Genomic DNA, 14,068 nt, shown 5'->3' on the forward strand with positions numbered 1-14,068 from the left:
CTAGAAAGTGAGGATCACAGCTGTAATCAGTAAATGTCACCATCAAAGTACTTTGCAAACTTGCCAAATTAGATCTTGAGAAAAATTTACTACGGAGTTTGTTTTGGCACTCTGATTTTTTATTTCCATTTAACATACAAAGGAAGAAAGTCAAAATTTCTTAGTAAAATCCTGATTTAGAAAAAGGACAACAGATAGCTTTATAAGACAGCTAAATGAATTTTCATGAAGAAATTAGAACAGCTTTAAAACATTTTGAACACGAGTCAGGTCATTCAGAAAAGATTCAGATTTTTAATCTTCTATATTGAGTGTTACTTTTTAAAAAATTATAGTTTAGCCTACTCCTCCTTGAAGAGATTACTATCATTTAATCAGTAATAACTTAAAACTCCCAAAATATTAAGTTATCTCTGATATTTTACCTTATTTCTGAAGCATATGGGGCTTTTTGGATGTTTATTATGTGTAAGAAAACTTATTAGAATTTTCTATAATGTGGATGTGACAGGAAAAAAGTAAAGAAATTATGTAAGATTACAAAAATTTATTCTCTCTTCTTCTTTTTCTTCCCTCTTCCCCATTAGCTACACCGTCTAGGCTCAAATACATAGGAGAAACAAAGCATAGTAGTCACAGGCTTGGGAAAGACTCATTCTAGCTTTAGAGAGGCTTTCAGAGAAGCAGTGCTTTCTTACTCTATCATCTGATAGCTTGAGGTTTTCACTAACATTTACCTTCATTCTTCTTTTTATGCTTAGTATTTGAACATCAAAAGATCATTTGGAAGATACTGAGAGTCAAAGTTACAGGGAGATGGGGGAAAGTCTTATTTCTGATTCTATGAAATCTTTCACAAATCATTTTCAGTGATTATACCTTTAGAACAAGGAAGTTTGTAATAACTGCTCCCTTTTTAGAAAGGAGGTTTTTTTGTTTTTGTTTTTGTTTTTAATGTTTTCATTCCCCTGCTTTTAACCTCTCCATGAGTTGTCTACCACTCATGCTACAAAAATTATTTCTTTTTAAGTATTATTTTTTGGAGTTTTTGTTTTTGTTTTTGTTTTTTTATTTATTTTTTCCCATCCCACAGATCAGGCTGCAGCTGTGGGATACTGCGGGTCAGGAACGTTTCCGTAGCCTCATTCCCAGTTACATCCGTGACTCTGCTGCAGCCGTAGTAGTTTACGATATCACAAGTAGGTATACTGCCATGGGTTGACCTCTCTTACTTGTCTTGCTTGTTTGACTGATTTTGTTGTTAGGTGCGATTGCAGTTATGGGACACAGCAGGTCAAGAGCGGTTCAGGAGCTTGATTCCTAGCTACATTCGCGACTCCACTGTGGCAGTTGTTGTTTATGATATCACAAGTGAGTGGGGGGATTATGCATTTCTAATCTTCTTCCAACCTTTAGCTTAGCGGCATGCATGTTTTGTCTTGTGCTTGTTTTCCTTACTGGCATGAAAAACTGTATCCCAGACAGGCCAGGCAGAGATCCCTGCCTCCATGTTTGTACCAATATGCTCTATGTCTCTGTCAGAGTTTTCACTTTCAGACATCGTCCTTTGGATCTTATTGATCTTTTTCAAGGCTTTCATAGTAGCCTCTTATCCATAAACTACCCCATAATTATAGTTAAATTATAGGAATATTATTAATTTATTTCAGATTTCAGAGGTAATCTGTATTTAAGCCTGTTGCCAAGTTTTCCAGCAGATCCTACATGGCTTCTGTTGAGTCTTGTTATTTCTGTTTTTGGGTTTTTTTGTTTTGTTTCTTTTTGTTTGTTTGTTTTGTTTTTTGTTTGTTTTGTTTTGTTTTTGGTTTTCTGAAGCAGGGTTTCTCTGTGTAACAGCTCTAGCTGTCCTGGAACTTGCTCCGTAGACCAGGATAGCCTCGAATACACAGAGATCCACCTGCTTCTGCCTCCCAAGTGCTGGGTTAAAGGTGTTCACCACCACACCCAGCTGTGTTGAGTCTTTTTAAAAGTTTCCACCAGCTATTATTTTCTCTTCTTCCCACTTCCAGTCATTCTTTTATATTGAGAAAAACAGAAACATATATGTAAAAACACTTAGTCATTTTTGAACATGTTTGAACATGTGTATTTCGTAAATGATTTTCTTTGACGCTAATAAATTACATTTTCATTTCTTTCAAAGAAAAATTTAAATGGGAAATGAAATGGTATTCTTCTTTTTTTCAAAACCTGAATGCATTTTGGGCTTTTAAATATTCCATGGAGCATTGGTGTGTGTCTGCTCTCTGGTTGAAATTATCTTTGTAAATTGTTTTCTTATACATGTAAGGCAATATTTAACATCATTCCATAGACTGCTCCAAAGTTCATAGGAAAACCAAGGTTATACAGCATCCTCGACTCCTATAAAATTATCGTATAGAAGTAACTAATCTGAGCTAGTCATAATAGTCCAAGACATTTTTTTTTTCACTCAGCCAGAAGCCATGATTAATAAACAGTAATTACAGTGCCAAAAATTATATTACATTCCGAGATGTATTTTTCTTCTTCTTTTTTTTTTTAACCTTTTTTGGATATGTGCTTTATGCAGTTTTTCTTCTTGCAGCTTTACTTTGGGTTGCTACCTTTTTTTTTTTTTAAAGTTCATTATAATGCATTGATCCGTTTTGTAGCTTGAAAGTGTTTGTTTTTACTTTAACCAAAGCAAGTAAAGCTTATAATTCCACAAATGTTGTAAAAATACTAGTGAATTTGTTACTTTACCTACTAAAAAAATATTAAAATAGTCAAGCTAAAATCCAATACTTTAAATGATGAATTCAGTTAGAAGTGAACCTGTTATATCAAACTAATTAAAACAAATGCAAGCTGGGCATGATGGTGCACGCCTTTAATCCCAGCACTTGGGAGGCAGAGGCAGGCGGATCACTGGTGAGTTTGAGGCCAGCCTGGTCTACAAAGGGAGCCCAGGACAGCTAAGGCTACAGAGAGACCCTGTCTAGAAAAAAAGAAAGAAAAAAAGAAAACAAACAAATGCAAGAGCCAGACTGGCACATACCTTTAATCCCAGGAAGAGGTAGGGAGAGGTAGAAGGAAGGATTTTTTTTAAATATGGTTAAAGTGATCACAAACTGAGTAAGCAATGCAAGCACAGTGGTGTAAAGTCTGTATGAATTTCCTGAATGTGTTGGGACTTCCTGGCTGACATACTTTTGAAATGCTTTCTTTGTCATGTTTAGTATGTATTAGTATAAGTGATCAAAAAAAGCATTATGGCAATGTAACACCATATTATCTGCTATAGCTGTCCTTAAATGTCAGAAAGCTTTTTATTTTTATAATTATTGCTTTACAATAGTTTAATTATTGTCAAAAAAAAAAACCAAAACCTTTTTTCCAAAATGAACATTAATTTTTTTTTTTCCTTCTTCAGACTCTTAGATCACTGACAGCTGTAATCAGATAAAATGGAGTTACGTTGTGGGCACATTAAAAATGGGGTCTTAATGTGCTGTCTCTCTTCCCTCTTTCAGGGTATTTGTGGGAAGTGTCCTTCACTGGGGGAGGCATTTTCAGTAACACTAATCTCTCTGTTCACTCTCAATGCCAGATGTTAACTCATTCCAGCAAACTACAAAATGGATTGATGATGTCAGAACAGAAAGAGGAAGTGATGTCATCATCATGCTAGTAGGAAATAAAACAGATCTTGCTGATAAGAGGTATGAAATAACTTAATACTTGGTTTTAATGTTAAGCAGCATGTTGTTTGTTTATTAAAAATTGCTTTTGAAAGGGAGATGTTTCATTTTATCACACACACCCTTTATTTTTTTAAGGTTTAATAAGTGCAGCAATGTTTTGTTAAAGAACCCCAAGTAACTACTTATATTTAAAAAATATTCATAATGATTAGACACACATACTTACATAAGTCTTCTTACAAAACATAATTTTATTGTAATTCAGTGATGTGTTCTGTGTGCATTTGTAGGATTTTTGATTATGTGGTTGTGCCAAACCTAGCTCAGTATGAATAGCTTGATTGGAACACCTTAGTCAAATGAGCAAGGCTCATTCAAGTCACAAGACGCGTAGTGTATTAACGTTCACTGTAGATTTCATGTGAATGGTGTCCGCGCTCTTATTTTGTTTTGTTGTTTTTGTTTGTTTGTTTGTTTTGTTTTTTGAGACAGGGTTTTTCTGCATAGCCTTGACTGTCTTGGACTCGCTTTGTAGATCAGGCTGGCCTCACACTCACATCAATCCACCTGCCTCTGCCTCCCAAATGCTGGGATTAAAGGGGTGCCCCACCATGCCCAGCTGTGTTCAGCGTTTTTGTTTTTGTTTTTGTTTTGTTTTGTTTTTTGTTTTCCGTTTTTCAAGACAGGGTTTCTCTGTGTAGCCTTGGCTGTCCTAGACTCGCTTTGTAGACCAGACTGGCCCCAAACTCACAGTGATCTGTCTGCCTCTGCCTCTGCCTCTGCTTCCCTAGTGCTGGAATCAAAGACATGCGCCATCACTCCCTGCTTTGTTTTGGGTGTGTATGTGTGCCAGGGTCTTACTCTTAAACCCAGGCTGGCCTAGAACTCATAGAACAGGCTGGGCTTGAACTCAAAATCCTCCTGAATCTTACCTGAGATTTGAGATTACAGGTATAAACCACCACATGCAGAATAGTCACTAACTTTTTTTTTTACAAAGACTTATTTATTTATTAAGTATATAGTGTTTTGCCTGCATGTATACCTGCACACCAGACAAGAGCACCAGATCCCATTATAGATGGTTGTGAGCCACCATGTGGTTGAAAGAACAGGCAGTGTTCTTAACCTCTGAGCCATCTCTCCAGCCCCTAGTCACTAACTTTTTAAAAGTACAAAGGAGGCAGATGAGTGATGGCTTAGGAAGTAAAGCACTTTCCATGACACTGGATGACCTGAGTTTGGTCTCTGGGATCCATGTGATAAAAGGAGAAAACTGACTTCCACAAATTGCCCTCTGACTTTCTACATGTGTGCCCATATACATGCACAGACCAGTAGGTGATTTTTTTTTTTTTTTTAAATCAGTAGATAAGGGCTGAGTGTAGAGTACTTGCCTAACATGCACAAGGCCTTGTGTTTTTGTCCCCCGCCCTGCTTAAAACCATGAGGTTGTATGCCTGTAATCCCAGCATTTGAGAGGTAAAGGCCGGAAGATCAGGAATTTAAAGTCATCTTGGGCCAGCAAATACTAAGCCAGCCAGGGACATGTGAGATTATGCCTCAAAACAAGAATATCCAATGAGTTCAGCCAGATGAAAACAAATTAGGAAAGTAAATCTTAGTTTTATGGGGCTAGGGAGATGGTTCAGTGGAGAAGAGGACTTTCTGTGTAAACCTGAGGACCTGAGTTCAGATTCCTACTCAAAAAAGCCAGGTGTGGCCCCCGCCTTGTCTGTGACTCCAGTGCTGGGACACAAAAGAGAATTATTGGGACTGCCAGCCTAGTAGTGAGAGACCCTGTTCAAGGGACTAAGGCAGAGAACTATACAGCATACCTTGTTCTTTTCTGGCCATTGCACACATTCACCTAGGTACGGTCACTAGTACTTGTGTGTGCGCGCACGCACATTGTTAAAGTTGGAGGCTGATGATGCAGCTAAGTTCGTAGAGGGCTTACTTAGAACATGCACAAAGCTCTAGATTCTGTCAAAGGCACTACAGAAAAGTTGGCATGGTAGCATGTGCATATAATTCCAGTACTTGGAAGGTTGAGACTGGAAGATCAGAAGTTTAAAGTCATCCTGGGCTACATAAGGCCCTGTCTTTATTTGTTTATTGGTCTTTTTCTTTTCTTTTTTTTTTAAAGATTTATTTATTTTATTTATTGTATATGAGTGCTTTATTTGCCAAAGAAGAAGGTATCAGATAACATTATAGATGGTTGTGAGCCACCATGTGGTTGCTGGGAATTGAACTCAGGACCTCTGGAAGAGCAGGTGGTACTCTTAACCACTGAGCCAGCTCTCTAGCCCCTATTGGTCTTTTTCAAGACAGGCCTTTTCTGTGTAGCCCTGGCTATCCTGAAACTTATTCTGTAGATCAGGCTGGCTTAAAACTCAGAGCTTGTCTGCTGCTGCCTCCTGAGTGCTATGATTAAAGGCATGCCCTGCCACTCCTGGCCACGCCCCTAATCCACTCCTGCCCTAGTCAAGGTTTCTTTGTGCAGCTATAGCTGTCCTGGAACTCACTCTGTAGAGCAGACTGGCCTGAGACTCAAAGATCCACCTGTCCCTGCCTCTGGAGTGCTTGAGATTACAGGTTTTATGCTGCCCTGCTCTGAGATTCTGGTTTTTGTTTTTTGTTTTTTGTTTTTGTTTGTTTGTTTGTTTGTTTTTATCATTAAGGGGCCGGAGAGATAGATCAGTATTTAAGAATACTGGCTGCTCTTCCAAAAGACTTGGTTCTGGAAGTTCCCAAGCACCACGTGGCTCACAACCATCTATAACCCTAGCTCCAAATGCTCCAGTGCCCTCTTATGAAAGCCTCCATGGATACTAGGCATGCATGTGGTAAAAAAGATATATATGCAGGCAGAGCACTATGCACATGAAATAAATGACAGGGTTTTTTTTAGTCAGTAAGCTGTATATTGATCTCTGGTGGAGCTCTTGCTTAGCATGTGTAATACTCTAAGTTTAATTCCAAGTACTAGGAAGAAAAATAAATATAACAGACATGTACGGCGCCTGAGTACTACAGACAGTTAAGTTTTTAAACTAACAGCTGGGGTGCTTTTGTTTTCATTTTTTGTTTTTCAAGATAGTGTTTCTCTGTGTTGCCATGGCTGTCCTGGAACTTGCTTTGTATCCAGGCTAACCTTGAACTCACAGAGATCCACCTGTGTAGAACTTTGTAGTCTTATGGTTTCATTTTTCAAAAATAAGAATTTGTCCTTTTAAATTTTTTTTCTATAGGCAAGTGTCAATTGAGGAGGGAGAGAGGAAAGCCAAAGAGCTGAATGTTATGTTTATTGAAACCAGTGCAAAGGCAGGCTACAATGTAAAGCAGGTAAGTGGTCCTGTTTTTGTTTTTGTTTTTTTGAGACAGAGTTTCTCTGTGTAGCCCTGGCTGTCCTGAACTGGATCAGTAGACCAGGCTGGCCTCGAACTTAGATCTGCCTGTTTCTGCTTTCCCCATTACCATCCGGCTAGGTAAGTATCCTTTGCTTAGGAATGTTTGTTCCTAAATTAAGAAATAATTGTGAGTAAGCTGTTTTTTAGTATAGCGTTTTCTTTCAGTTAGCAACATGAACTAGAAATGTATTTTCCAGGGACTGAGAAAAAATATGTATGAAATAGTTTTTATAAAAAGATAAAATACTTACCAAACTATTCTGATTATACACAGGATAACAAATTCATTCATTATGAATGAGTAATATTTCTGAGTATAAAATTTTGGACTTTTCATACTCTGACTATATCCCTGCTTCATTGTCTTAAAGATAGATTTTCCCCATTTTAATATTTGGTAGTTAATACAGGAAAACTAACGCTTGCTATAAAAGTATACTCTTTAAAAATTGCTGGTATTAAGCCGGGCATGGTGGTGCATGTCTTTAATCCCAGCACTTAGGAGGCAGAGGCAGGCAGTTCATTGTGAATTTAAGGCCAGCCTGGTCTACAAAGCAAGTCCAGGACAGCCAAGGCTACACAGAGAGACCCTGTCTCAAAAAACAAAACTGCTGGTACTTAAACTTTACAAAAGAGGAGGGTTTCGGGGGTAGGGGGAACAGTACAGTGAGAGGGCAGGTAATGAGACCTCATATTATCAAACTGTTTTTCCACAAGATGGGCCTGCCAATATCTCACTTGCCAAACACATAAGGGATAGTTAGATTTATTAGACTTACAGATCATGATTTTTTTTCTTTCTTTTTTAAAATTGGTTTTTGATTTGAGATAGGGTGTGCTGACTAGTTTTATGTCAACTTGACATGAGCTAGAGTCATTTTGGAAGAGGGAACCTCAATTGAGAAAATGTCCTTCCATAAGACTGGCTTGTGGGCAGACTTGTGATACATTTTCTTCAGTTGATCTGAAAGGGTCCAGATCACTGTGGATAGTGTCACCCCTGGCCTTGTGGGTCTGGATACTATAAGGAAGCAGACTGAGTAAACTATGAGTAATAATCTAATAAGCAGCACCCCTCCATGGTCTCTGCATCACTTCTTGCCTCCAAGTTCTTTTCCTGACTTTGTGCTTTGACTTCCTTTGATGATGGACTGTCAGGTAGAAGTAAAAGAAACTCTTTCTTCCCTAAGTTGCTTATTATGGTCTTGGTGTTTATCACAGCAGTGTGTAACCATATGGTTTTTCTATGCCCACTCCAGTTCTAAGTAATGACCTGGAGACCTTTATGTGTATTTAAAGCTTCAGGTACTGTAGCTGGGAGGATACTCAGCTATTCTAACCCAACAATGCTGTCTTGGCCTACCTACTTCCTGTCCATGTGGCCTGTTACCTGCTATCTTAGTCTGCCATCTTAGTCTTGCTCTGGCTGTTCTTTTTTGTCCATCTGTATCCTTATGGTGACTCCCCCCTCTCTGGTCCCCACCTGAGATCCCCTCACTAGGATTGGAAGTCCTACCTTATCTCTCCTGCCTAGCTAGCTATTGGCTGTTCAGCTCTTTATTAACTAATCAGAGGTGATAGAGAAAAAAACATTGAGACTGATCTCTGAGTACAGAAATTGGCACTTCAATACACAGTGCACAAAAACATCCTCCAACAATAATAGAAAGTGCAAGGCATGGGGTCTCTCTCCATAGGTCCCCTAGGTACTGAGATTACAGGCTTGAGCCACCACAGTACATACTAAAATTTTATGTGTATGAGTGTTGCACCGCATGTATATATGTATGTAAGGATACCATGTGTATGCGTGCCTGGTGCACACAAAGGCCTGAAGAGGATGTCAGATCCTTGGAATTGGAGTCACTTATGGTTGTAAACCAAAGTATAGGTGCTGGAAACCAAACCTGAGTCCTCTGCAAAAATAACAAGAGCTCTTAACTGCTGAGTCTTCTCTACCCTGAGATCACATCTTTATTCATCCTTTTTATTTTGTATGCTTTTTATAATAATATTCATTTATTGGATGAATAGGCCTACCCCAGCCCACTTTTGATAGTTTCCTGTATCCTAGGCTGACGTTAGCCTTATTATGTAGCTGACAGTAACCTTGAATACCTGATCCTACTCCCTCAGCCTTCCAAGTCTTAATTACACAGTGCACCATTACACCCAAGTTAGACATTTCAATACACAGTTTTGTTGTTGTATGTGTATACAGTGTATTCTAATTATATCCAGCTTCCCTGAGACCCCACTTCACAATACACTTCCCAACTTCATGTTATTTTTTTTTCAGTTTTTAAAATTTTTATTTATTTATTTGGTTTTTGGAGATAAGGTTTCTCTGTGTGTATATGTATCCCTGGCTGTCATAGAACTCACTCTCTAGATCAGACTGGCCTCAAACTCAGTGATCCCTCTGCCTCTGCCTCTGCTGGGATGAATAACATGTCACACACATACACACACCAGCTTCTCAGGGTTTTGTTTTGTTTTTTTGTTTTTTTTTGGTTTTGTTTTTTGTTTTATTGGTTTGTGTTTTGGTTTTTCAAGACAGAGTTTCTCTGTGTAGCCTTGGCTGCCCTGGACTCGCTTTGTAGACCAGGCTGGCCTTGAACTCACACCAATCCACCTGCATCTGCCTCCCGAGTGCTGGGATTAAAGGTGTGCACCACCACTGCCTGGCTTAATTTGCTTTCTTGATGCTATCATAAGTGAGGAATAACCTTCTACATGCCATCCTATGGTTGTCACCTTAATACCTTCTCTTCTTACAGCTTTTCCGACGCGTTGCTGCAGCTTTACCTGGAATGGAAAGCACACAGGACAGAAGCAGAGAAGACAGTATCCTTTTTGTTTCTGAAGAAAATTTTACCGTCTAGTCAAGAGTGGTGGCACATGTCTTTAACCCAGCACTTGGGAAGCAGAGGCAGGCAGATTTCTGAGTTCAAGGCCAGTTTGGGCTACACAGTGAATTCCAAGACAGCCAGGTCTATGTAGCGAGATCCTGTCTCAAAAAACAAAAACTAAATTTTACTAGTATTCTTTGGAGCCGTATTTGGGTGGCATATTAGTTACTTGCTGACAAAAGCAGCTGAGGGTAGAAGGATTTGTTCTGCCCACTGTTTAAGGGCATAGCCCATCACAGTGGCGAAGATACAGCAGCAGAGTATCGTCAAGATTACTAGGCAGCTGGTCATGGTGCTTCTGAGGTCAGGAAGCAGAGGTGAGTGCTGTTTCTTCTTATTTAGCCTAGGACCCCAGCCCATGAAGAGACGTCACCCATATCCTATGTGGGTCTTCCCACCTCAGATAGCTCTGGAAATGGACTCAAACACTCAGAAGTTTGTCTCCTAGATGTCATGAATTTGGTCACGTTGCCAGTCAACTGTCAGAGTTGGCTTGTACTGTAAATGTAGAAATTGGTGTCTTGAGGGCATAGAAACTCAGGATTTCTGTAGGAAATTAGGCCTGGTTATCCAAATAGACCTGGCTTCTTACTATAATTCAGATTTTGTTGCTTGCTCTCTTGCCCTTTTTCCTTTTCTTGTGGGGATGTGGTAGGATGGAATTTGTTTTATGTCTTGAGATATATTGGTTTCAGGCCAACCCCAAACTTCTGATCCTTCACCTTCTGAGAAAAGACATATACCTGCAAGATATAGTCTTCATGTGGTATTGGGGATTTTACTCAGGGTGTCCTGCCTGCAGCTGAGCTCAGCTCCATCCCTCTTGCTCCTGCACCCCACCTTAAAGATTGTGTGCATGCATGCCCACAAAAGCCAAAGAGGTCATCAGGTCCCTAGAGCTGGAGTTTCAGACAGTTGTGATCCACCCAGAGTGGGTGCTCGGAACTAAGCTCAGATCCTCTGAAGAGCAGCAAGCACTCTTAGCTGCTGAAATAGTCTCCTAGCTTCCTCATTTCCTGTTTAGTAAGCAAGAAACTTAAGGCTCCTAGTCTCCTACTGTGCAGTTTGAGTCCCTTTGGACCTTAGGTTTTCCCAGGCTTGGCACAAGAAACAACTCAGAATGGAACCATATCATAGCTTCTTATTTTAGAAGAAGGACGTAGGAAACACATCTAATGATCAGTTGTTTCTAAGAGTTTTGATTGGATGTTTGCATTGTATTTACCTTCTAGTGTTTTCTCATTTGAAAACAAATTTATTTATTTATTTTTTTAAAACAAATTTATTAAGCTGAAGACTTCATAGCACTTTGCAGTCAATGATCCATATTTCTGAGTATTTATTACTTTTAATAACAATAAATTCTACTAAGTTGGAATAACATAAAATTTCCCCTTACTTGAATTATTTTGTAGAGAATGGTCAAACTCTTACTATATATAATTCTTTAGGTAATATTATCTTTATGTAGTTTTCTTGTTTCTATAGAATAATTTTCTTAGAATACAGTCCCATGAGTAAAGCTCATGTTTTATTTAATCTTGTTGTATATGTCTAAAAAGTAAACAACTGAGTAGGTTCTTAAATCAAATAGAAGTATAAGGGGCTTGCCAGAAATGTCAGGATTGAACAGAGTTAAAATTGTACTTTTGTATACGACTCCTTAACTTTTGTTGCAGTGATTGACATAAAACTGGAAAAGCCTCAGGAGCAACCAGTCAGCGAAGGAGGCTGTTCCTGCTAATCTCCCCTGGCATCTTCAACCCCTCTGCGGAAGCTCACTGCTTTGGCCCCATACTCTTTCATTGACTGCAGTGTGAATATTGGCTTGAACCTTTTCCCTTCAGTAATAACGTATTGCAATTCATCATTGCTGCCTGTTTCGTGGAGATGATATATTAGCTTCACAAGCACAAAAAGTCAGTGTCTTCATTATTTATATTTTTAATAAGCCAAACAGTTCCAGCATACTCGTGATAACCTTGAGGATCAGATACATTTTCTTAACATTTTTCCTTTTTTAATGTTATGATAATGTACAATAAGATGATGAAAAATCTCAGCAGTGTGTGTGGCTTGTTAAAGAGCTGTGTGCTCACAGCAGCATTTGCCTGCCTTCTTGCTGTCCCCAGCTTTTCTTGCCTTCTCCTTCTCCCCTTCCCTGTTCTTACCCTACCCCAAACAGACAAGAGACAGCAAGCAGCAGTACAACCAAGCCCTTTGGAATTATCCTTAGTTTTACAGATACCATTAGCTCCTGGCCATGAGCCACAATGTCCAAAATTATTTTTGAGCTCTGGTATAAATTACTTAGACCTTTTTTGAGGCCTGAACCCAGCTGTTGCTATCATGATGGGCAATGCTTGAATGAGGAAAGGGTTCTCTTGTGTCTTCAGCCTAGTGAATTTACTGAGTGCTTACAGGTAAAGGGATGTAAAATGTATTTCTGACCAGAACAGATGATCCTTTCACATGAGCTTTACCAGACTCTGGGAGAGAAAAGAAGCCAAGTACTTCAAAACCATTCTTTAGTATTTGTTCAGTCGTGGTGAAATTATAAAAGTTCTAACAGTTCTCCACAAATTTTTTTAGTTGTCAAAATAATTGTCTTTAAAAAAAAAAAAATCAACACCTTTTAAAGCAATAGATTTCACCTGGGTTTCTTTTCCAAAAAATGCTATGCAGACAAGGCATTGTAAAAATCAGTTCCCTTTAAGAGCCAGCAGAATATAAATTTGACAACATGAGGAAAACTGCTGTATCTAAAGGAAATATCTAAAGTTTACCAACAAAAGTACTCTCACAGAATAGCAAATACCCCTTTGCTCTGGACATTTGAGGTCAAAATTTTAAATATGGAAGTACTTTCCTTGCAAGTTCTAGAGGCAGGTCAGAGAAAGCGTGCATTAAGAGGGAACGGAGAGAATGGAAATAAAAGTCACTATAATGCAGATTTATGCCTTATTTTTTAGCATTTTTTAAATGTTGGGTCTTTCAATCTGTTTTTTGCTTTTTATTAGATCTATATAAATAAGTTAACTAGCAGTTTAGTTTTGTATTTAAGCTACAATTAATCTTTTTTCTTTGGTGATATTTATTTCTTTGCCTTTTTTTTTTTTAACTTTGAATTTTTAGGTGTTCTGTTGAATGTTTAGGGCTTCATTGCCATGGCAATATGTATTTCCCTTGAAATATTGCAAACAAATATACTAGGAGTGCACCCTTTTAATCTTTACTAGTTATTGTGAGATTGCTGTGTAAGTTAATAAACACATTGTAAATACATTGTTTGCAGGAAAAGAAATTCTGAGTTCTAGCTCAGAAGACCCCTGCGGAGTTTATGTTGTAAGCATTACTTAACACAGTATAAAGATGAAAAGGTAATAAAAATAACTCATACTTCCTCACCTCCTCATTGCAACAAAATCCTTAACTAGGAAAACCTGACCCCCCTCTCTCTCCCTCTTCCTCCTCCACTTCTCACGTAACTGTCACCTTGTAATACTTGGAGAGCACTTGGATTATGGATCTGAAAAGAGAAATACTTTCAGATAATCATTAGCCCACATACCCTGTAACTTATACTCAAACATGGGATGGAGTTGTAAAGTGCTTTTATAATACATATTATTGTTAAAAGCAAGGATTGACTCTTTTGTTTTATTTTGACATGGCATGTCCTGAAATAAATATCAATTCAATATGGCAGATGGTTCACATTCTTTATTTGAAGGAATTGTGATTTCTGAAAGGTTGTATGGTTGTCTTCCTAGATGTTGCATTGGGTTCTTTTTTATGTTGCTTTTTAAAGTAACCAGTATGCTGTTTTTCATATTGTTCTTTTTATTTGGCTTGAGGTTCTTCTTCTTTTTTTTCCCCCAGGTTTTTGTTTTGTTTTGTTTTGTTTTTTGAAACAGGGTTTCTCTGTGTAGCCTTGGCTATGCGGAACTCATTTTGTAGACCAGGCTGGCCTCAAATTCACAGAGATCCGCCTGCCTCTGCCTCCTGAGCACTAGGATTAAAGGTGTGCACCACCACACCCAGTTGGTTT

General features: G+C 38.5%; 1 protein-coding gene across 2 annotated transcripts in view; it reads left to right on the top strand.

Moving 5' to 3' along the window:
• RAB6A (RAB6A, member RAS oncogene family) overlaps window positions 1-13,725 on the top strand; it is a 33,973-nt gene extending 20,248 nt beyond the window's left edge. Inside the window, exons 4-8 of one of the 2 annotated variants that reach the window (XM_084774040.1) lie at window positions 1,094-1,199; window positions 3,596-3,707; window positions 6,947-7,040; window positions 9,886-9,952; window positions 11,697-13,725. In XM_084774040.1, the coding sequence (XP_084630166.1) occupies window positions 1,094-1,199; window positions 3,596-3,707; window positions 6,947-7,040; window positions 9,886-9,952; window positions 11,697-11,761 (444 nt within the window). In that variant the 3' untranslated portion in view covers window positions 11,762-13,725. Of the gene's footprint in view, window positions 1-1,093; window positions 1,200-1,265; window positions 1,372-3,595; window positions 3,708-6,946; window positions 7,041-9,885; window positions 9,953-11,696 lie in introns of both variants that reach the window. The other variant, XM_084774039.1, reaches the window with a different exon arrangement.
• The last annotated feature ends 343 nt before the right edge of the window (window positions 13,726-14,068 follow it).

The sequence above is a fragment of the Acomys minous genome (genome assembly GCF_964271855.1).
Source record: "Acomys minous genome assembly, chromosome: 2".
Classification (NCBI taxonomy): domain Eukaryota; kingdom Metazoa; phylum Chordata; class Mammalia; order Rodentia; family Muridae; genus Acomys; species Acomys minous.